At 49.1% G+C, this 24,471-nt stretch overlaps 2 protein-coding genes across 2 annotated transcripts in view; one reads left to right on the forward strand and one right to left on the reverse strand.

Annotated features, from left to right (window-relative positions):
- The window catches only part of LOC118144243 (uncharacterized), a 96,535-nt gene that overhangs the window by 6,976 nt on the left and 65,088 nt on the right, over window positions 1-24,471 (reverse strand). The gene's annotated exons all lie outside the window — the stretch shown is intronic.
- On the forward strand, window positions 12,250-22,487 carry KRT75 (keratin 75). The gene is made up of 9 exons (XM_002752509.5): window positions 12,250-12,814; window positions 13,373-13,587; window positions 14,552-14,612; window positions 14,969-15,064; window positions 15,875-16,039; window positions 17,848-17,973; window positions 18,115-18,335; window positions 19,731-19,765; window positions 21,794-22,487. Exons 1-9 carry the CDS (start codon window positions 12,317-12,319, stop codon window positions 22,030-22,032), a joined length of 1,656 nt encoding a protein of 551 aa, XP_002752555.3. The 5' UTR covers window positions 12,250-12,316; the 3' UTR covers window positions 22,033-22,487.

Consider the following 24,471-nt stretch of genomic DNA (forward strand, 5'->3'; position numbering starts at 1 on the left):
TAAGAAGCTGGTGCTTGCCCCAACTCTTTGATTAGTAGGACTTTTGCCACCAATGCCTGCTCTGATACGACTTCTAAAATCCATCATTCCAACTAACAGATACAGTAAAGGAGCATCCTCAGATCTCAGTGTATGGATTTAAAGGCATGCAGTGCCTTATGTGTTGGAATGGTTTTGACACAACTCAAAGATGCAGGGGCCAAACTTAAGAACTCATCTTGGGGCCAAACTTGGTGGCTCACATCTGTAATCCCAGAACTTCGTGAGGCTAAGGCAGGTGGATCACTTGAGGCCAGGAGTTTGAGACCAGCCTGGTCAACACAGAGAAACCCTGTCTCTACTAGAAACACAAAAATTAGTTGGGCATGCTGGTGTGCACCTGTAATTTCAGCTATTCAGGAGACTGAGGCACAAGAATCGCTTGAGCCTGGGAGGCAGAGGTTGCAGGGAGCAGAGATAATGCCACTGCACTCCAGCCTGGGTGACAGAGCAAAACTCCATCTAAAAAAAAAAGAAAGAGAGAGAGCTTATCTTGGGAAAGGCTGGTTAGAATGTATATAACTGTATGCCTAAAACCAGTGACTTTAACTGTACATTATACCTCAACAACTCTTAGAAAAAGTGAAGCTGTCAAAAAAAGTCAATAAAATAAATTCACAGAATATATTTGTAAAATTACAGTCTGTGTTGAGGTGCTGCAGGCAGAGATGACATGGTCCATGTTGACAGATGACCCTCAGATCAAAGTGGAGGCTGAGCACAGTGGCTCACGCCTGCAATCCCAACACTTTGGGAGGTAAAGGCAGGAATCGCTTGAACCCAGGAGTGTGAGACCAGCCTGGGCAACATAGCCAGACCCTGCCTGTACAAAAAATTTAAAAACTAGTTGGGCATGGTGGTGCACACCTGGGGTTCTAGCTACTTAGGAAGCCGAAGCAGGAGGATCACTTGAGCCAAGGCGTCTGAGGCTGCAGTAAGTTGTGATTGCACCACTGCACTCTAGCCTGGGTGAAGAAGGCTAAGGGAGTTCCTCACTTGATGATAGGATGAAAACACACACACACACACACACACTTTTTTTTTTTTTTGAGGCAGAGTCTCGCTCTATCACCTAGGCTGAAACGCAGTGGTACAATCTCAGCTCACTGCAACCTCCGCCTTCCGGGTTCGAGCAATTCTCCTGCCTCAGCCTTCCGAGTAGCTAGGATTACAAGCACATCCCACCACATCCGGCTATAAATTTTTGTATTTTTAGTAGAGACGGGGTTTCATCATGCTGGTCAGGCTGGTCTCAAACTCCTGACCTCACAATCCACCCACCTCGGCCTCCCAGAATGCTGGGATTACAGGGGTGAGCCACCGCACCTGGTCTACACATTTTAACTGTAAACTTTCATGATAATTTTGACAAGCAAAAATTGATGGTTGGAGGTTCATTCAAATTGACTAGATATCAACATCAGGGTTGTAATTTTTACTTTTAGACGGAAACAGACTCTCTATCTTTTAGGCCATGTTTACACAAGCTTATTCTAGAATCTGGCTAATCATGTCTTATCTGTGATCAGAATAATATAAAGTGAGGGAAACTTCCAGAAGAACAACAATAACCCTTTCATTTATGGTCATATTTTGCCCATTTGATGCCACAGCAGAGACCCTTCCTTTCCCATGGGTCATTACTGCAGTTGAGGTCTGGCCTTCTTCCCATGGTTGTCTGTGGGTGGGCAAGGGTTTTGCTGCTGAGCAGGTCATTAGCAGAAACTTTGGAGCTGGAGAAGACATTGGGGAATTAGTGACCCCCTCTCTTTCTATCACTGCAGCAGTCTAGGGTTGGAAGTCAAAGGCATGGTGGAAGCAGAGAGTAGGAACTGCCATGTTAGGACAGCTTCCCAGTGTGCCAGGCAAAGTCTATTCTCCCTCCCCAGGTGAAAAGCTCCAGGACAGCAGGCTATTGGCAGGCTCCCTCACCAGCCTCGAGTGAAGTCCAGAGGCTTACCCCACTCTAAGAGGCCAATTAGATGCCAGCTGGCTTAAGACTTTGAGCAGGTATTCCAGTCACCTGTGAACAGGGTTGTCCAGACAAAATAGACGATGCCCAGTTAAATTTGTTTTGTTTTTGGTTGTTTTTTTTTTAGACAGAGTTTCGCTGTTACCCAGGTTGCAGTACATTGGTACAATCATGGGTCCATGTAGCCTGGACTTCCCGGGCTCAAGCAACCCTCCTGCCTCAGCCTCCTGAGTACCTGTGACCACAGGCATGCACCACCACACCCAGCTAATTTCTTCTTTTTTGTAAATTGTGTAGAGATAGGGTCTCACTATGTTGCCCAGGCTGGTCTCAAACTCCTGGGCTCAAGTACTCCTTCCACCTCAACCTTCCAAAGTGCTGAGATTACAGGCACGAACCACTGCACCCAACCCCCGGTTAAAGTTGATCTTCGGATAAACAACAAAAACTCATAGTCTAAATATGTCCCAAATATTGTATGAAACATACTTATTCTAAAAAAAATTATTTGTTGCCAATCTGAAATTCAGTCTAAACTGCACACCCTGTATTTTTATTTGCTAAATCTAGCAACCCTGCCTATGAAGTCAACCTCCTTTATACTGAACCACAGACAAGGACACAGGTGAGTGGGCTGGTGCTTTGGATTTCTCCTGTAAGGGGCAGACAAAAGGCAAGGACAAAGCTTAAGACCCTTCTTCTAAACCACTCCTCACTGTCACCTCAGGCCTTAGCTCTACTCAGCTGCCCCAACCCGTATCAGCTCAACACAGACTTGGGCGCCCCTGGGGTGTCTTCATTTGTGAGGTTCTGGTTCGTGGTTCCTAGCATCTGTACCTTTCATGTGTTTCTACAATTTCTCAGGATTCATCCTGTGGGAGGGAGATTACAGCCCCAGCTGGTTCACCATCTTGCCAGGAGTTTGAGCTGCAGATTGTTTTTAAAGAATGCTGTATTTATTACGTCTATAATTTATCAAAAGATGTTAACATGGAAAAAAGGATGAAACAAACAGGATAAAATACTAACAGTGATTAATTGTGAGGAGTGTGAATTTGGGTAATTGCTATTTTCCTTTCCGTACTTCTCTGCTACATAAGAATAAACATCCTACTTTTTCCCCTATTGAAATACCACTTTTATGACATGCTGAATTCATACATTTTTTCTTCCGTTTCATTGATCTCTTTGTCCGTTCATACAACTGTGATTACTAGACCTTTATATTACACGTTGGTTTCTCTATTACTTTAGGGTCAGTCTCTGATGCCTTGTTTTGTCTGTTTGGTGAGGTCTTTTCCCTGAACATCCTTGATGCTTGAGGATGTGCAATGATGTCTGAATCTGGAAGCTTCAGCGGGGAGACTTTTGACTGGATAGGTGCAGAATTCTTGTTGTAGGGTGCTATTGAGCAGGTTAACTTCTATTCTGCCATCTTAGTGATGTTTGTTCTGTTACTTACATGTTGGTTTCTGATGCAGCAAGTCCTACAGGTTGTTTGTCTTCAATGTTTTCTAGTTATTCTTGTGCATTTTGTTGTTATTCTTATTGTTAGGTATCCCTCAGTATCTCAGAGTTCTTGTGTTATGAATTACAACTCCTTTCTCTTCATTATGTTTTCTAATTATTTAAAGGGAGTGCATTAAAATGATTGATTTCTGTACCTTGATCTTGTACCCAGGTGCCTTGCTAAATTTTATCCTCATTTTAAAGATGAGGAAACCAAGCCTCAGAAAAGTTAAGTAACATAATGAGTAAGAGGGAGAGCCAGGATCCAAGGAACAACCTGCCTCATCTTAGGATCTCTGCCCTCCTGCAATGCTAGGAAGGTGTGGTCTTATTCGATGACTCCTCCGGCTCCATCACCTCCCACTCTGGCCCCAGAAGGGAGGGAGAGTGCTGCTCCTGTGAACATGATGAGACTGACCACCTTCCCCACTCCTCCTGTCTTTCCTTGTTTTGCCTGCCCTCTAGTGAAGAAGCTACTGCCCTGGGTACAAAGAGCAGATGCAGGAGCTGGCTCCTCACGTAAACCAGGCATCTGCTGGACAGTGATGTCAGCCAGTGCAATGCTCACCCTTTAGCCTGGAAATTCCAGCCCACATTGGGAGAAAGAGGAATGTCTGTTTTTCCCCCAAGCTGGCTTGGCCAACTGCTCTCTCCTCCCCCAGCTCTGGACTCCCTCCAAGCTGTGTTTTTATCTTCCCTCCCCCTGGGAGCCTATACTAGTCTCTGAAGCTTTATCTCCCCTACTCTGACTTCTTGTTCATTCCTTGGTGATGAGAAAGCGATGAGTGAAATGTGACTGCCTTTAGCCTGTGTTACCTTTGACTTGGAAAATGTCTTCAAAAACTCATTCTTTGTTCACAGGTGCTCTATGTCACTCAGTAATCCAGCAAAGTCACTCAGCAATACAGTTTCTGATTACCTGTGTTGTAGCAAGGTCCCGAATATTTCAGAAAGAATTAAAGGAGGGTAAGTACATTATTTGATACATGTTGAATTCCACTGAATTACGTGCCTAGCTTTGAAAAATTCCTCTCACCTGCCAGAGCCAGAACTACACGCATGAACAGACACTCCATGTAAACCAAGAGGCAAGGGCAATGGATGCAAAGAATGACGGAACATGAGCAACGGTAGGTCCAACCTCAGAGAGGCTCTGTGGGCATGAACCTTCCAGGGGAAATGTTGAAAGATGCAGGAAAACCCTATTTCTATCCTGAATCCATAAATACCATGATGCCTGAAGAGCATTATCAGGGTAGAGAGTATTGGTGCTTATCTTAGAGATTTTTTAAAACCTTCATTTATTGCAGAATCACAGCCTCTAAATCATTATAGAAAGAATCTGCAGAAATCTCTACAACCTCCCTTAAAAGCATATTTTCCTGCTCACCATTAGAACGTAGAAGTCCTTCATTGAATCCTTCTTGCTGACAAGTTTATTCCCTGATGGTAAAAGCAGCCACAACAAAGAAGCATACTGGTCTCCTGTCATAGTTCCTTTCCCCTTTGCTCCCACCTCATATTTCCCAATTCATTTGTCATTTTCATTCGCCTCTGCACTCGCCCCAGGTTGGCTAACTCTTGCTTCATAAACCAGTGCTAGGGGGTGAATGAAAAGCACTTTCAGGCATTTCCTTTAAAAGGAATTTGTGTCTCTCACTGTGGCCCGGATGGGAGCACAGCCAGAATACCCACAGGTAGGTTCATGCAGAGATTCACGGGCATCTGCCCGTTGGGCTTCTGGGCCTTTTTTACCCTCTTCTGGAAAGGGAGGAGAGCGATGTCCTGGCTCCTCAGATGTAACCTGCATCACAGACACAGCCCTGTTCTATTCAGTGGGAACTATCTTACTCATCACATTCCAGTAACATATCTGGTTTTACACCCTGGAAGTCCTCCTGAAAGTGACATGCCAATCATTTGCACTTTGAACTCACACAAAGAGAGCCGGCTGATTGGAAGAGCCCTCTGCCGAGTCTTTCTTCAGAGAGACTAATTGTTTGGCAATAGTGAGTCATGTGCTCTAATTTTTCATTCTTCTTCGTCGGGGCTTTCAAATGTCTACCTCTCTCAAAGCAGAGCAGGAGGTTTCTGTTCTCCAGTTACACTGAGTCGGTCAGGCCCAGCATGATGGCTCTCGGCTTCCCTACCTCACTGTCATTGTCACCATCCTCATCTTTAGTGCCTACAGGTCAGCTGAGTGTCATGCAGCTCAGAATGAAGCAGGAATTCCTAGGCCAAGACTGGGTGCCCAAGGGACCTGTCCTCCCATGATCATGGAAAACACAGCTCCACAGTTGCAGAAGCTGTCATGGAAACACACAAGTAAACCGTGTATGTTTACGTGTGTTTCCCGGATGCCTCGCGTCGGACACAGCTTTACACGGGCAGTGCAGGAATGCATTCAGCGATTCTATCTGAAGCGTCTGTGGGTGGATTCACTCTGATTTATCAGTGGGAAATGTTTAGACCCAGCCAGCTGCCTCGGCCTCCCCTCCTGTGCTTGGCACTCCTTCACACCATGTTCCTGTATGTGCCCGAGATGGGGCTGGGGCATCAGGAGCCAGCAGGAGAGCAAGGATCCTCTGAAGCCCTCGTGGCCCATCAAGACACTGCACCACTCACCATCTGAGTTTCATTGATTTATTTTTTTATTTTTGAGACAGTATTTCACTCTGTCACTAGGGATAGAGGGCAGTGGCACAATCACAGCTCACTGCAGCCTCAACCTACCAGGACTCAAGTCATCCTCCCACTTTAGCCTCCTGTGTAGCTGGGAGTACAGGGGCACACAACCATGCCCAGCCAATTTTTGTATGTTTTGTAGAGATGGGGTTTTGCCATGTTGCCCAGGCTGGTCTCAAACTCCTGGGCTCAAGTGATCTGCCCACCTCAGCCTTCTAAAGTGCTGGAATTACAAGCATGAGCCATGGCACCTGGCCTATATTTTAAAATTCTGTTATATAACATTTTACATGATGTCTGTTTCACATGTGTCTCTATCTTCCCCACAGCCCAGCAAGCCCCCAGTGGGTGAGACTCCTGGAGGACACTTACCATCTGCCCCAGCACACGGATCAGCGTGGCACGGAGTAAACACCATGCTGGGGGATAGGAGACAACTGTCCTATTACAGTTTTACTCTAAGCCTCCTGTCATGCTCTGGGCCTCATACTCCTCAGCCAAGAAATATGGGACGTATATAAAGTGTGCTTCCTGAGCTCTTCTGGAGTTGCAGTGACCAGCAAAGGCCTGGCCACCAGGCCACATGGCCACAGCCTGACCACTGAGGGGCAGATGGCCTCACAGGTGTCATGAGCTCCCCATCTGTACCCTGCACCCACCGCTAAAGTGACAGCCTCTCCTAATGACCCATTTCCTTGTTACCATGCTGGGACTTTGCCTCCCTCACTGCTGTATCTCAGTGCCTCACATGTCCTAGGTTCCCAACAAATATTTCTTGAAGGAATAAATGCTGAGCAAAGGCAGCTTGTTTGAAGGTTCGTGTCAGATATGTCTCTCAGATGCAACTTGGAGAGGGAAGGCAGCTGGCAAGCAAGAAGGAGGGAAGAGTTTTCAGGAGGTCCAAGTTATGAGACACTGAGGTAGTGCCAAGCCCAGCACAAGGTTGCCGCTTTCAGCTCAGACGTCCCATCGGGTGACATACACCCCCAACCCTCACCAGCCCCTGAGCCCACACACACAGGCTGGGGCTCCATGCCAGTGTTCACCAGGCTGGTTCTAGGTCCTGCGCTCCTCAGTTCAGAGAGGGTCTCTGGGTTCCCACCCCGAGGAAGAACTGGAGCAGCTTCCTTTTTCTCCCCACTTTCCCCTCCCTGCAGTGTCCCTGTGTGGCAGCTTCTTCCCAGCACAAGACACAGAGAGACTTGGTGGAGGAAGCAACCCAATCCTGGGAACAAACAAGGTTGGAGGAACCAGGCACAGTGATTCACACTTGTAGTCCCAGTACTTTGGGAAGCCAAGAGTGGAGGATCACTTGAGCCTGGGAGGTTGAGGCTGCAGTGAGCCATGATTGTGCCACAGCACTCCAGACCCTGTCTCAAAAAAAAAAGAAAGAAAGAAAGAAAAAAGGCTGGAGGTGAACAGCCAAGACACACACCGGGAATTCTCCAGTCTCCTTCCGTTGGGGTGCGCTGGGAGGGCCCCTGAGAGGCTGGTATCGCACCAACCCCCTCCCTCCAGCAGGGCCCTGCCTGTGCCTCCTAGGTCCAGGGAGGTTTCTTGCTGTGCTCTCTAACATAGAGGGGCCTCAGGGCTAATGTCAGGCAGCAGAAGGAATCAGGAGTTCTGGCCCAGCTACCAAAGAGTTGTGTGGCCTTCAACAACTCTTCTCCCAGTCTGAGTTTCCTCATCTCAGGGCTCCTCCAGGCTTTAAAGTCTAATTCTGCTCCTTCACTTCTGTATCCTGATGCACCCAGGCAGCACCACACTTGTGTGCAGATTGCTGTTTTATGAATGCTCGGAAGACATGTGTGTCTGTCTGTGTGTCTACCTTGTACGTGCTCATCTGTTGGGTGTGTCTGAAGGGCTGGGTTGTGGAGGGACAGGACAGTTTCATCACACTTTCTTAAGCCTGAGTTTGAATGAAAAGAGCCCACTACTTTCCTGCTGGAATGGACTGAGTGGGGAGATTGTCTGCCTACCTGCACAGGCTCTGCATCTGCCCATCAAATTTGGGCCCATGTGAAGTGGCCGTTGTGTTCACAGTGGACAGGGGCAGATCAGGTGAATGTGGCCATTTGCAAGTGGATGTCCCAAGTCCTGGACCTTAACAGTTTCTTCAGATCCACTGGTACCTTTAGTGCCCTTTGGGGAACAGTTATTGCTGCTGCACAAAGGGGGCTGTGAGGTGGAAGATCCCAGGAAGGCTGGGCAGTGCCTGTCAGGCACACCAAACACTGAGGAAGTGCAGCTACCACAGCACAAACAGTGACGATGGCAAAGTGTCTCTGGCCAGCACGTCTCAGGTGCCATCACAACAGAATCACCTTCTCCACACTCGGCCCGTGAGAGTGTCAGCTGAGAGACCTGGGTTGTGCCTGCCATTCTAAAACCCCTCTGCTCCTTCCTCTTTCCATATAAGCTCCAGGAGGGAAGACAGTTGTGGCTGCTTTCTTCACTGCTGTATCTCCTGTGCTAGATCAGCGAGTGCCTGGCACATCATAGATGCTAATCAATGATTACTCACTAGAGCCAGGACTCCGCAGAGAGCAGGAGAAGTCTGGGAAGTCTAGCAGTCGAGGAACTGGGAGTGGGTGGCTGTGGCCTAGGTCTTCAGATGCTGTACCCGGGGCCCTGGCTCTACAATTCAGGCCAGCCTGCTCTAGGGAGGTAACCCCTGCTGCCCCATGGTCTTTAACCCTGGTGGCCTTGCCCTGGCTGGAAGCCAAAGCTCCCTGGTGCATTCGCCACTCCTCATCTGTGGAAAGACATCTCTCCACCTTCCTTTCCTCCTCCATAGCCCTGATCACCACCTGGCCCTGCCTCCTGGGATCCACCACCCTCCAAGGACCTTAGAGTTCCTTCCAGGATGATGGAGATTGCCCTGAGCAGGATGGGCAGAGAACAGGGAAATTGAAGAGTTTGCCTCTCCCGGCCTCAGGCACCAGAACATACTCTGTGACTCTTGAATCCAGCACTCCTCCAAGCTCAAGAAAACTCCTCTCAGATGGAACCAATAATACAGAACTAGAGAGGCTGCAGAATGGAGAACAAAAAGGAATATATAGTTTTTCTTTAAATTAGATGACCTGAATCGCACCAACTTCTACCACAATTCTATTTAGGGTGGTGAGGAGGCTAGTTAGAGCTGGGAAGAAAATGGACTAACACTCAGACCACCAGAAAAACATCATATCAAAGCGCATGCCAGACACAGGCACTCCAGGGAATAGCGTTAAGGGGTAGTGCTGGACCCAGTTCATCTTCGATGCCTTCTTAGGGATGAGTTTTAAACATAATTACAGAGAGGTTAAAAACAAAAATACCTTCCTTGGCAGAAAGCAAAGAAGGTGTTAAGAATCTCTGAGTTTTGAGATTTTTAAAAGGGTGGGGACACACGTCATCAGAAAGGTCAGGTGTTCCAGGCACTCTTCTAGATATTGACCACGAGGATAAAGGTCACTGTGTAGGTCAGAGGTCACAGAAGAGAGAGTGGAGGAGGAAGGAAGGTGCATGATCTATTTCAATCTAACTCAGCAAAGCCTGTGAATAAGACCGTCTAGCTTCAGAAACAACAGCCCTGGAAAAACTAGAGGAGGGAGGAGGAAAGGAATAAATGAGCAGCCCCAGGCAAGAGGCAACGGCTGAGAAAAACCAGAAGGGAAACAGAATGAGATGAAGTGCTTGGGAAGAGGGTCCCAGCAGGGGACCTGGGAAAGAAAGGAATGGCAGCCTGGAGCTAGCTTCCCACGTGGGAAGCATGGTGAGAGAAGGCTGCAGGCCTCTCTTCCCCGGAGCATGAGCCAAGCCACTCCCCACGCCCAGGCCCTCCAAGGCCTTTGTTTTGTGGAAAGCTCTGCAAAGGTTTCCTCGATGCAGCTCAGGAAACAAGTGTCCTTTCTTCTGGGGGCCAGATTATCATGCAATGAAGAGTACAGAAAACAAACATAATTATTCTTTCCACTTGAGAGCCATGCACCACCCTGGCTGGGGCCGGCAATGGATCCAGGTGAGGGAACTCCTCTGCTCTTCCTGGCCTGTATCAACACAAGCTATGAATCATACCTTTCCTGTGGAAACTGAGACTCCCAAATAATCTCTAGATGGGGGAGAGGCCTACCCCTTGGCCTCAGCCCCAAGGAGGAAACAACTTGGAGAACAAAGAACTGCCGCTCCAAGTGCCAAACTGCCATTCCAGGCGGGTGAGAACGTCTGCCAAATGTTGGTTCCCGGTGTGCCCCTGAAAGGACACCTTTGTGGGAAGACCATGGAATCTCGCTCTGCTTCTTGTGGGTCTGTCTGCCCAGTTAGCCATTCTGGGCTCAGTGCCCTCATCCATGAAATGGAGACTGAATGCTGATTAATTCCTCTCTTACTCTCCCAGCCTTCAAAACCACAGCAAGAAGCAAGTGATTAGCAAGATAAAAGGAGATTCAGACCAGGCAAGGTGGCTTATACCTGAAATCTCAGTACTTTGGGAGGCCAAGGATGGATGACTTTAGCTCAGGAATTCAAGACCAGCCTGGGCAAAATGGCAACACCCAGTTTTTACAAAACAGTGAAAAAAAAAAAAAAATTAGACAGGCATGGTGGAGCATACCTGTAGTCCCAGCTACTCGAGGAGTGAAGTGGAAGGATCACCTGAGCCCAGGAAGCAGAGGTTGCAGTCAGCCGAGATTGAACCACTGTACTCCAGCCTGGGTGACAGAGTGAGACCCTGTCTCAAGGAAAAGAAGAAGAAGATTCAGCAATGTTTTGATCTGACTCTTCCCATGGTAGAGACGGGCAGTGAGATGCAGAACAAAGTGGGACAAGGTACCTCGAAGTCTTCTTTGCAGTTTGTAGACTAGTGGAAACTGTAGGGCACAGTCTATAAGCTTAACTGGAGAAAAAGGGAAAGAATGAATCCTCTACTAGGTGCAGCCATTGGAGTTCTTTTGATGAAGGAATGGAGGGCTGGGAATTCTTGGTCCTCAGAAGGAGGAGGGACCTGGCTGGGAGAATTCTGGGAGAGGCAGCCTCAAAAGCAGCTTGGAGGTGATGCTTCATGGTACACCATCCTGTACAGTTCTGTCTTTCCAACAGGGCCACAAGCTTGTCAAGATAAATAATGTGCTTGTGTTTCTTTTGAATTCCCACAGGGCTACTCACAGGATGGACACACGATAGGCACTTCCTTAATATTACTTGATGTATCAGAAGGAGGGACGCCTTAATAGACATTTACTAAGCACTTACATGTACCAGGCATTGCGAAAGTTTTCACACGTGAATATTCATCACAAACCCCATTTTACAGACATGCAAGTTGAGGCACAGAAAAGTTTCATGACTTGCTCAAGGTCCCACAACTATGAGCAGGTCTGAGATTCAAACTCAAATCTTCCTCCTCTCACAACCTCTCTCCCCAGGAGACATAGTGCTGGCTGGCAGTGGGCAGGGTATAGGCACACTCACACTCCGGAAAACCATGTGTGATCTACACAATAGACACAAAAGCTTCAGAGCAGAATAAAGGGGCAATCAAAATGGGGCAGATTCCTAAGAAAGATGATTACAGAGCAGGACTTTCAAGGTCTGGAAGGACAGCTTGATGGGGCTTGGGGAAGCGGGCAGTAGCTGCTGAGAAAACGCTTCCGGAATAGGAAGCGCATCAAGGAAACAGTGCAGCGCAGTCGCTTGTATTGACACAAGATGTTTGGACAGGAGGGAATTGGTCCCAGGCCTAAGAAAGCGGTTTAGAAATGAGGCAGTGTTTTCTGAGTCCTTTATAAGATGCATGATTAGCACATGATGGAAAGCAATTAACTTGCTTCTTACTCATCTGCTGATCAAGTTGCAACTGGAAAGGAGTTTGCATGTTGGGGGGAGGGGGAGGGGGTGCCAGGGAACGAGCCAGTGGCCCTTACACCATTTCCCAAGGGGTGCCGAGTGTGAGCTCAGGGTTGGCGGATGCCCAGGGGATGCCATCAGAAGGCCCTCTCCATTAGCGGTGTCCCGCCTCCACAGGATGCTCATAAAAGCCACGAACCCAGGGCCCTCCAGCCACCTGTCTTCTCCACTGCCCACACCAGCCCACCTCAGGTGCCTTCTCGCCGGCCTTCCTCACCGACCATGTCTCGGCAGTCCTCCATCACCTTCCAGACCAGCAGCCGCAGGGGCTTCAGCACCACCTCCACCACCACCCCAGCAGCTGGCCGCTCCCGCTTCAGCTCTGTCTCTGTGGCCAGCTCTGCAGTGGGGAGTGGGGGCCCAGGAAGGATCAGCAGTGCTGGGGCCGGCTTCGGAAGCCGCAGCCTCTACAACCTGGGGGGGACCAAGCGGGTCTCCATCAGTGGGTGCGGCAGCAGCTTCCGAAGTGGCTTTGGTGGCAGGGCAGGTGGTGGGTTTGGAGTCAGCAGTGGATTTGGCTATGGGGGTGGAGTTGGAGGAGGTTTCAGTGGCCCCAGCTTCCCTGTGTGCACCCTTGGAGGCATCCAAGAGGTCACCATCAACCAGAGTCTCCTGACTCCTCTCAACTTGCAAATCGACCCCACCATCCAGCGGGTGCGGGCCGAGGAGCGTGAGCAGATCAAGACCCTCAACAATAAGTTCGCCTCCTTCATCGACAAGGTGAGCCAAGGGCTTCATCCACACCCTTGGGTTTGGGATCGAATAAGCTCTTGGAAGGGCCATCCCATGCGGGTAGAGCAATCATGCAACAATCCCACTGTGGGAATGAGCGCTGTTCAGCAAGGCCTCCCAGGGGCTGAGGCCCTTCCTGCAGGCCAGCTTGACCCACAGGACCTGGTAGAAATTTCCTCTCTTTTGGAGCCACATGGGCTGGTTCAGTCAACACCAAAGGACGAGTTTAGTTGATTCTCCACAGGAGAGTTGCTGCTCAGCAAACTACCCTAACCCAGAGTAGGTAGTGTTGAGAAACTTCACCTGAGAACACTGCAGCTCCCTACAAAGGCCTCTAGGACCCACCACCCGAATCCTATGCAAGCCCTAGGGAGTTTGTGGGAGCTTCATGGACTGCCTCTTTTTGGGTTGGAGTTGTCAATTACACTATTGCCAGTGGGTGCCAGGTGAAAAATATATATCTTTTTCTTCTCTTCCTTATTAATAGGAGTGTCTGACTCTGCCTCTCCAACTTCTCAAGGTTTCATGCTCTCTTCTTCCCTCCAGGTGAGGTTCTTGGAGCAGCAGAACAAGGTCCTGGAGACCAAGTGGGCCCTCTTGCAGGAGCAGGGCTCCAGGACCGTGAGACAGAACCTGGAGCCCCTCTTTGATTCCTACATCAGTGAGCTCCGACGGCAGCTGGAAAGCATCACCACCGAGAGGGGCAGGCTTGAAGCTGAACTGAGGAACATGCAGGACGTCGTGGAAGATTTCAAAGTCAGGTAGGTGGGAGACTGGCTTCTGGCTACACATGGCCATCTCAGGGCTCCTTTGTATGAGGACCAGAGAGGTGAAAAGGAGCAAATGCCAGTATCAGCCGGGAGCTTTGGGACTGCAGCCATTATCCCACAAGGTGAAGACAGCACTGTGTGGGGTAACAAAGGGACCTTCACCTTGTGCATCACTATTGACAGCGATCCTATTCCTATTTGCCCACATGACTGCAAAGAGACATCAGCATCATCCAATAAAACATTGCTGCTAACTCTAGAAAGCATAATCTGATTTCACAGTCAGCCCATTATTAAATTCCATTGGACATGGGCTCAATTATTGAGATGGTTTGCGTTTCCAAGATGGCATTCACTGTGGGGTGGAGAGAGGTAGCAAGAAAGAGTTTAAATGAGGCAATCTGACCTTCCTTGGGGTGGGGGGCAACTGTTGACTGCACATCATCCAGATTGTAGCAGGTGAAGGAATTTGGCCCAGGATAACCCATTAGCCAGCTTGCCCTGATTTCTGAGCTTGAGCTACCCCTACTTAGAAAAAGCACACTTCTCAGGGGCACCCTGAGGTTCAGTGAAAATATATCAAAATGTACCTAAAACAGTCTCCTGAACAGATAAAGTTTACTCCACAATTTCAGTAGACACCTGAGACAGAAAAACAGTTTAAAGACTAGCATTGCATGTCTATCCAAAGATGGAGTTGCATACATATATTTTTCTATTGCTTTAAGTTCCAGGCTCACCTTCTAGTCTTAGAAAAGTCTTTTAAAAACTAGCAGAAGAAATTATCCCCCTTTCATAGAGGGAGAAATAGAGGTTAAGTGAATCATCCAAAGTTATGCCCAGGTCAGCGGAAGAGCTGGAAAGGATTTGAGGGCTCTTAACTCTTGCTACACCAGCCTGGGAAGAGTTCAAAGCAAACTTGCTCAACAGCACACCCCCTCCTCTATCCTTATAGGTATGAAGATGAAATTAACAAACGCACGGCTGCTGAGAATGAATTTGTGGCCCTGAAAAAGGTGAGTGAGCTGCCTCTCAAAGGAGAAGGTTTAAAACGGAATCTGGAGTGTGGGGTAACCTGACCCTTGGGCCACCCAAGAAATGTCACATCAACCTTGAGAATATCTGCAGAGCTCAAACCTGCCAACATGCTCCCTCTACGCTGATGGCCCCATTAGCTCTACTTGGGTTTCTGTGAGCTCGGGAACTCAAGCTCCCAGTTCTCAGTAATCACTCATCCCCAACCCCAAATCCCCCAGACCCAGAGTTTTCTAAAATCCAAACTAGATGGGCTAGAGAGAAATCTGCTCAGCTTCTTTCGGACCAAGTGCTTGGGGCTGCAGACTCAGAGGACCTTCCTGTGCTGTCATTCCAGGATGTGGACGCTGCCTACATGAGCAAGGTGGAGCTGGAGGCCAAGGTCAAATCTCTGCCTGAGGAGATCAACTTCCTCCACTCAGTCTTTGACGCAGTAAGAGTCTGCAAGTATTTCTGTCTCTCCTGGGTCTGGAGCCTGGAAAGAAAAGGATGGTGTATTGTGTCATCACTCAGTGCCTCTGCCCGGCATCTTGCCTGCATACTTTAAGCTGGGGCTTGGCGGGTAGGGGGACCAGAGAGAACTGCTTGGATCCTTGTCACACTAAACTACCCCCACTCTGATGCTTCTCCCCTGAACCCCCTCATCCTATGGCAGGACAACACCTAGCAAGGAGAGAGTACTGATTCCCAAGTTCTAGGTCATTGGGTAATACTCCCAAGGAATCAAGACACGCCAGCTCCCTTCCCCTTCCATGAAAAGTATTATTTTTTTTAAAGGCAAGCTGCCCCTCAGCTCATTGGTCTGGGGGCTTCTTGCCCTTTGAAGATGCCTCATTCTGGGCGCTACTCCTCCAAAGGCAGAGACCTGGGTCTGTGGAAAGGGAGAGAGAGGTAGGAAGTGACAGAGTCACACTGTACAGACAGAAGCAGGGTTCCAGATGTCCCCCGATGCTCCTAAAGAACAGACATGTGTCACATTCAAATCTATGTAATTCCAATTCAGAGGACGCTTACCCACACTCATGCCCAGGGAAAGCACACAGATGGGAGCCTTGAGAATTCAGGCTGGGGAAAGACTCTTACCACACTGATCTTTCCGGGATGAATGGTAATACCCAGGGAACAGCTGGGAGAATCTACCAGGAACACCAAACAAAGGATTCCTGACATAGTCAAGTAGTCAACCATGAAGATTTAGGATCCCTTCTTATGCGTTGGTGATGCTGAGTTTGCTGTCCTGCAGGAGCTGTCCCAGATGCAGACCCAGGTCAGTGACACATCCGTGGTGCTATCCATGGACAATAACCGCAACCTGGACCTGGACAGTATCATTGCTGAGGTCAAAGCCCAATACGAGGACATTGCCAACCGCAGCCGGGCCGAGGCTGAGTCCTGGTACCAGACCAAGGTGAGCATGGACACCTCCATGATAGGTTCCAGGGTTAGTGTTCTCTGAGGCCCCACATTATCACTTAACTCGGCCTCAGGAAACCTGTGAACACATTCATTTATTTCACTTACCAGGCATGTCTTTGATGCTATGAAAACTTAGCTTGAAATGCATGTGGAAACCCAACTGGACATACTAATGCGTGGTCAGCCCAGTGCTGGGAGCTCAGGACATCCACCAGCCCCATATTCCTTGACATCTGGGTGGGAGCAGGGTGAGACACCAGAACAACTGAGATATGGTCCTGAGGCAGTTTCTAAAAGGCTAATGCACTCTCTATATATTTTCTGAGCTCCTGCTGTATGCCAAGGAGGGTTACAGGGTTGCAAATGAGTAACTGCAAACAGAGAACCCGAGGTCTGGGAGACCATGAAGTGAATGGATGATCATGGAAGGGAAAAGACAGCATGAATAAAAAGATTCCAGGAAGATGTGGAGGTTTCGTCCAGTTAGGAAGCTGTGAGGGACAAAAGATTGCCAAGGAGCGAGGAGAGGTTTAAGGCTGAATAAGGAGCAGGCAGGCGGGAATGAGCAAGGGAGTTTATGTCAGGAGGAGGAAGGTGTGAAAAACACAAGCAGCCGCTGCCCAGAGCTCAGATAGCCCCAAAGAAGTTTGGCTTTGGAGGGGTATAGGTGACCCATGAGACCAGCTCCCTGCCAAATCCAGACCCCTCCCCAGGCAGCTGCTCACCTGTAAGCTAATTCCTACTCTTTCCCTGCTCTGTGCACTGCCTCAGTCCCTTCTGGTCAGCCATGTGGTGGAAAGGAAGGTGGGTGGCAGGGGCCAGGGGTCCCCAGTGCAGAGGCAGCACCTTGACACTGAGAGGAAACATGATGCACTTAACCCCGAGGTGAAGTGGTTGAAATTGATAGCCAATAATTCCTCTTGTGTCAATTCCAACCATCGACAGTGGTTGTTCAATTTAACCGTGTATATCTAGAAACAGGAAGCTGAGCTATTCAGCACCTTCAAGAACCTCACAGATCTTGACTCGGGCAGGGGATCTCCTTGTGGCAGGGAAGGGCATAGACTTCACTTGAGTCTGCTGGAGGAGACAGGGTGTCATTATTGCTCTTAAATGCATGTGTCCTGGATATGCGCCATTAGACTGAGAACTACCTGAGACTGGGAATACTTTTACAAAGTCTTCAAAATTGTGCCTTCCACAGCCTCTGTACCATCCCACATCATTCCCCCATATCTCCTCCATTTCTCCAGCACTGGCATTTGGTGGGCTACCAAAATTCATGGGCACAATTGGTCTGGGTAGATGCCCTGTGACCAGGAACTCCCCAAGGACAGGGACTAAATCAACATCTTACTCCTAGAACTCACCATGCTCCTTCCCTGACCCTGGGTCTTCATGCAGGCTGTTTCCTTTGTCTGGAATGTTCTCCTGCACAGCTGAGCACCTAGATCCCTCCTTCTCATCCTTCAGACCACAGCTCAAGCATCTCTGTCTCTGGAGAGACTTCCCTGACCACCATTCCCCACTTCCAAATCTAGGTCAGATTCCTTCATTACACTCTACCAGGACCCTGTTCATTTCCTAAGGGCACTTATCTCTGTTTGGAACTCTACATTTGATAATATGCTAATTCAATTAACGTCTATGTCCCCCAATGTACTGTAAGCTTCAGGGGGAATGAGTGAATGACCAGGAATGAATGAGCCAGCTTGTGGCACCCAGGACAAATCTGTGTGCACAGCAAGTGCCCAGGCCAAGCATTTGACTCAGTGACTGGGTTTGCTGTGGTTTTATCAGTACGAGGAGCTGCAGGTCACAGCAGGCAGACATGGAGATGACCTTCGAAACACCAAACAAGAGATCTCGGAAATGAACCGGATGATCCAGAGGCTGAGAGCTGAGATCGACAGCGTCAAGAAGCAGGTAGGGTTTTGGCAGGGCCAAGAGCTCCCCAGATGCTCATTTCTTCTGGGTCATTCTGCCATCTTTCAGAACTCCTCCCCAAGAAGCACCACAGCTTCATAGGCTGTCAGCAGGACTCATGGCTTCCTCCTGTCCTGACAGTGCTCCAGCTTGCAAACGGCCATTGCTGATGCAGAACAGCGTGGAGAGCTAGCTCTCAAGGATGCACGGGCCAAGCTGGTAGACCTTGAGGAGGCCCTACAGAAAGCCAAGCAGGACCTGGCTCGGCTACTGCGTGAGTACCAGGAGCTGATGAACATCAAGCTGGCCTTGGATGTGGAGATCGCCACTTACCGCAAGCTGCTGGAAGGCGAGGAGTGCAGGTGAGGTAGATATACTGACTTCATCCTCAAAGCAAGTTGAGCTCCCCCAGCTTCCTGGGCATTCCTAGGGGCTTAGGCTGTTGCAGTTCCTTCTCCCGGAAGAAAATGCAGGTCAGAATTGGACTATGGCGAATATATATATATATACAGGTGTAATTTCCTTGCAGGCTAGGAAATCATTTGAGGTGCAACTACAGTTAGCACCCCTAAAGAAGTCTAGAACCTGATCAGGTCTAAGTAACTGAATTCTACCGAAGGAGACAATTGGTTATATAGTAGTTCCCAAAATGTGGTGTGAAAGGCCATGGGCTGAGAACAAACAGTCCTAGGATTTGGGCTTACAGATCTACCCCTAAGTAGCTACATAACCTTGGGAAAGTCAGTCTCCCCTCTCTGGCCCTCAGTTTCTTCAATGATAAAATGAAAAGGTCAGATTATACGATCCCCAAAGCTTCATGGGAGCTTTGTGCTCTGCCCATTATGAGCTGTGTAGCCAAGAGCAGATTACTTAACCTCTCCACATCTCAGTGTCTCCACCCAATAAAATGTGTGCAACAATAATTCTAAATGCTCACGTTATTAAAAGGGTTAAAATAAGGGAATACACACAAAGCTCTTAGAACAATACGTGGTACACAGTGTGTTCAATAAATGTTAGCTGTCACTCAGTTTCATGACATAGGCTTTGGTATCAGATGAATCTGGCTTCAAATCTAGTTTTGTGATCATGGGCAAGTTAGTTAACTTGTCTGAGCTTCTGTTTCTCCCTCTACAAAAGTGAGTGAATAATACCCACCTCATGGGGCTGTGGAGAGAACTGAGTGGTGTGAGATAGGTAGCAGATACTCAACAGATGCCAGCTCTTGTTATGGTTCTCAGTATGTTTATGAATGAATGCCAGTTTTGTCCTGAAGATGCTAAAGCAAAGTTACTCGGTTGCTAAGATAATAATAAACTGATATTACTATTGTTATTTTTATGAGTCAGACTCCTCTCCACACCTGGAATAAGCTCAGCACTGGCTCAGTGCAAGACAATGGTGCCTTGTAGAGAGACAAATCTTGTTAGAGGACAGGTCCTTCCTTTCCAGTTGATGCCAGCATAAGATTACTTTCAATTTCCTTAAGGCATCTAAGTAGTTTAAACCAAAAAGTGTATTTCTGAGATTACAGATTTTGTTCCTGTGAACCTCAAACTTCACGTTGTTTTATTCGATTGTTAATATTATCTTTAATACTACTAGTTCTCGAATAATTTCAAACTGCATTACTTCTGCAATAAAAATAATAAAGTATGTTTAAATGCTTTGAAAACAATTACAAAAATGTCATTGCAAAGGTCTGTAAGCTGCCAGCCACATGGGTAACCTTCCTTCTCCCTGCTCTTCCCAATCAGGTTGAGTGGAGAGGGAGTTTCTCCAGTTAACATCTGTGAGTATGACATACTTCTGTGTCATTTGGAATGTGAGAGGTGGAGGGAATGGAAATGTGGTGGGCTTACAGGAGGGTGAAGACATGAGGCATTAGACGGGATCTCACAGACAGGGTTCATTTGGAGAAGGTTTGAGGCTTTGAGTCCCTTAAAAAGCAATACATATTAGGAAAGAGTCTTTAATGTCACAGTTCTTTCCTCTTTGAGAGTGAGGGTGTCACAGAAGGGGTGAAGGGAGGTTTGTTGTCATTCTGAGTGGGTTTGGAAGATCCCAGCCACATCTCCCACCTCCCAGAATCTCCTGCCTTTTCTGTTGGAGCTGCAAGCCTAGCTCAGAGGTGAGCATTTGATGGAGACAGGATTTTTGAAAATTCCTGGTCTGACTTGGGTCTTTGAAAGGAGCCTTCATGCTGGAGACAAGAGCATTGCCAACTAGGCGGCTTCTTTCCCGAACAGTTTGGGAAGACGCTCCATTGCTTGGCTCAACTCCGCAGAGTATAACTGCAGAAGGATACCAGAGGTTTCCAAGGCAGTGAGGGCAGCATAAAATATGGCAGCTGGGTAGAGTAGCTCTAAAACAGGAGAGGTATTAGCAAGCCAGCATGGCCCTGTGCTGGTGAGAACAGAAGTGATCATTCACAAAGCTCAGCGCTGCCATCATGAGAGCAACAAAAATGACTCTTACGGCTCATGCTCTACAAGTGAGTTTGGTTTTCTTGGTGGGCATTCATAAAGGCAATTGATCATATCAGCCGATGAATCTAGAAGGTAGAGCTCTCTTAGCCACCCCGGTGTCCTTCTTCCCTGATGCCCTTGTCTAGTAGCACCAGAGATCCTCAAAACTAATTTTGGGGACAGACCTTCAAGCATAACTTTGAAGCTCCTTTTATCTTGAAAACACCTCAATGTCTGTTAGTTTCCCAGGGCTGCTGCAACAAAGTACCAGGTGGCTTAAAGTAGCAGAAATGTCTTCTCTCACAATTGAGGAGCCTGAAATTAAGGGGTCAGCAGGGTCCTACTTCCTCTGAAACCTGGAGCCTGGCCCAGCCTCCTGCTCTGTATGTCATCCAGGGTGGTGCCATCCCCTCTCCAAACTAGACGGTGTTCGGAACACAGAGGCAGTGTGGGTGGCCCAGCCCCGCTTCAGCCTCCTCCTAGCTCTGGCAGTGGCCGTCCATCCTCCGTGCTCCTTGGCTTGTGGCTGCATCCCTCCACTCTCTGTCTCTGTGACTGTGTCCTCGTTTGTCTGTGGCTTCAGATGAATGCCTTCCCTCTTTCTGTATGGATGCCAGTCATGTTAGATCAGGGTCCACCCTATAGACTTTATCTAAACGTGGTTAGACCTAGAATTATCCCATTTCCAAATAAGGTTGCATTCATGGATACTAGTGTTAACACTTCACCATAGGTTTTTCAAGGACACAATTCATCCCACAATGGAGTCCATTTTTCTAAAATTTATTTTCCACAAGACCCTAAGTAGGGTGCTAGAAAGCGTAAGGGGATGGGTTAAGAGAACAGGTTGGTTGGAAGGAGAACAGGAGCAGAGTGGACTGACCAACAGGTTCATCTGTCACTTTGTCCATCAAGAATATTCTAGCCCCTCCTCTGGGATTCTGAGTGTGGGGCTGGGGGACACTGAGGGAAGAGGAGTGGGCCCCTCCTGCCATGAGCTTCCAGAAGGAAGGGAAACTCTGGAGTCAGGCCCAGAGAGGGAGACAGGACTAGATGGCACAGGAGGAGGATCAAAGGGAAAGCAGGTGGACCGACCTGCTTCCAGGAGGAGAGGGCTCCAGTAGGTTCTGGAAGGGGAAGAGGAAGCCATTCCAGCCTCCTGGCGCTACAGCTCAGGAACACAGGCCAAGGCACATGGCAGTGATCTCACAAAGCAGGGGACACTGGAAGGAGGCAAACTGCTGGCTGATGAGACCACCCCTTCCCCACCCAAAGACTCCAGGGCACAGGCCCTGACACTCCCAGCTCTTGATCTGCACTTGATCTGACTACACCTCCTCTCTTCCCTGCAGCTGTGGTCACCTCCACGGTTTCCAGTGGCTATGGAAGCAGCAGCGGCATTGGAGGAGGAAGCCTGGGCCTTGGTGGGGGCAGCGGCTACTCCTTCACCACCAGTGGCGGGCATAGCCTGGGTGCAGGCCTGGGAGGTTCTGGCTTCAGTGCCGCCAGCAGCAGGGGCCTAGGGGGCAGTGGTTCCAGCGTCAAGTTTGTCTCCACCACATCCTCTAGCCGGAAGAGCTACAAGCACTAAGTGAGCTGCACGGCTCCCTCTCCCCTGCCTTGAGGCCTGTTTGCAGTCACACCTGGATACCTGGGTCCTCCTCCTTCCTCCTTCCTCTACCCTTGCAAGGTACACCTGTGCTGCTAGGAGCCTGGAGCACTGGCTACACCAACTCCCAGGCCTGAACCAGCTTTTCCCCCGACAGTGCCCAGACTGCCGGCAGCACTTGTCTGCTACATATGTGAAACCAACGTCTGCTCTCTCCCAAGGCTCTCATTCAGCCTATCTTGCGAGCCCCAGGCAGCTGGAAAGTCCTCCTCCAGCTTCTACCTCCCTCCCTCCCTCCAGATGCAGAGGCTGGGGAGCCAGTCTCAATGGCATGTTGTCACGGCCGGTGTCATAGTGTTTATAAGTGCCCTGCTGAGAGCAAGTGCTCCCTCTGTTCCCTCCCTGAAATGTGTCTATTAAATGCATGTGTCACCTGTTTGGTGTCTGGCCCTCTGTTTGGAATAGAGAGTGACCCAGAGCAATTCTCTTCCTCCCCCAGGCTTGCTCCCAGCATGGGGCTCACACAAGCAGTGCTCAGAGGCATCAGCCCTCACCCTTTCCATCTGAGATAAAAAGACTGTCTGGGAGGAAGGGAGGGTGGGCTGGCCAGAATTCCTTTTCCCTCTCCTCAGCGTGCCTTGTTTGGGGAGCTCAAGCTGCTGTGAGAAGCCCAGCCCAGCCTCCCTGCTCTGTATGGCACGCAGGTTGGTACCATCGCCACTCCAAACCAGTGTTCCAGAACACTGACGCCAGGTGGGAGGCCCAGCAGAGGAGTTGACTGTTCCCTGACATCTTCCAACTTGCAGACCCGGCAGAGAAATAACAGGTAACAGGCCACGAAGAGGAGTTAAAAGGTAGCCCTGGGAGCAGCGCTTTCACCAAGCAGAAGAGCCATTTAGCCCATAATTGCAGGCAGCAGTGAGACATCCAGGAAGCTCCCACATTCCTGACTTTATCTCCTGGACCCCTCCCATCAGGCCTGAGCTGGGGCATAGCCCAGTGGGCTCACCAAGAGTGGGGCAGTCGATGTGGGCTTGGAGGGGGTGGGTTCGACGCTCAGGACCAAGCTCAGGACTGATGTGAGTGACTTGGGAGCCAGGGTTCTAAAACACCCTTATCCAGTATGAAGGAGCAGGAAGTGAAGTGGCGGGAGGGGAGGCTGTGAATCAGGAGGGAAGATGAGTGTAAAACCAGGGGGTAAAATTTGGAATGAATGGGAGGGGGAGGGTGGCAGGAAGGAGAGAAATGACACAGAGAACAGTTATGAAATTCCTGATGTTGGGGTGAGGGTGAGTTCAGACCCAGGGAAGAGAGAAGTGGAGGGACAGGACTTTGGAGTGAGAGCCTCAGGCTTTCTCCACTGGCCAAGTCACCTCTCCTCTCTGAGCCTGATCTCCCCATCTGTGTGGGGTGCAGTTATTCGGGGCATGGGACTAGGAGTCAGGACTCTGACAATGGCCCCAGTGCTCACTAGCTATGTGACTTTAGACAAGGTACCTAACCACCCTGTGCCTCAGTCGCCTTCTGTGTCAAACAAGAATCATGACAGCGACCCCTGTAGTGCTATTGAAGATAAAAGATACATGTAAAGTAGATACCCACAGCGGCTGCTCAAAATATATTCACAATTGTCATTCTTATCATCTATCACCCTCACAAAGTTATTATGAGAATCAAATGAAGCCATGCTTGCAGCTGACCTGCCATGTGGTGTGGCACAGACTGAATCTTCAATACATAAATTTTTTGAAATCATAAGTGACCAGAATGGGAGGAGCATGATTTAGTGCTTGGGTTCAGAGCCCAAGACCTGGGAACAGAGAAAGGAGTTCAGACGAGAGGGTACGGGAGTGTCCACGGTGTGGCTGAGAGCCTGGGTGGGCAGGGGGCCTGGAAACCCCAGGCCTGCTCCAAGTCTGCCCAGGCCCCAATCCCCAGACCTGGTCCAGGGGACATTGTTTACGGGGAAAAGTTGTGTGTATTTCCCGAGTCAGTCTCCCACACTGAGGAGAGACCCAAATTAGCTGCACAAGACCACGAAGGACCCGAGAGAGCAGAGAGAGGAAGGGGCATAGGGGTTGACCTGAAGCCACACAGCTTGTGATGGACATGGCTGGGGACGTAGCCAGGTCCTCGCAATGCAACTGCAGAGTGACCCATTCCAGCATTCCCAGAGTATGTGGGCAACTCAGTCCAGATTCTAGGTCTACAGAGATCATATCAGAAAGAAAATGGACACGTTAAACTTTCTGCCAAGGACCTCCTGCCCATTTAATGGAATTCAAAATTTCACCCAATAACATGATGGTGGAGTGTTCTTTTCTTGAATTACCATACGTGCACCTGGTTGGTGTATTCCAACAGCTGCCAGCACCTCTGACTCTTCCTGCTTCTCTCCTGTCCAAACTAAACCACCATCTG

Source organism: Callithrix jacchus, chromosome 9 (assembly GCF_049354715.1).
Source record: "Callithrix jacchus isolate 240 chromosome 9, calJac240_pri, whole genome shotgun sequence".
NCBI lineage: Eukaryota > Metazoa > Chordata > Mammalia > Primates > Cebidae > Callithrix > Callithrix jacchus.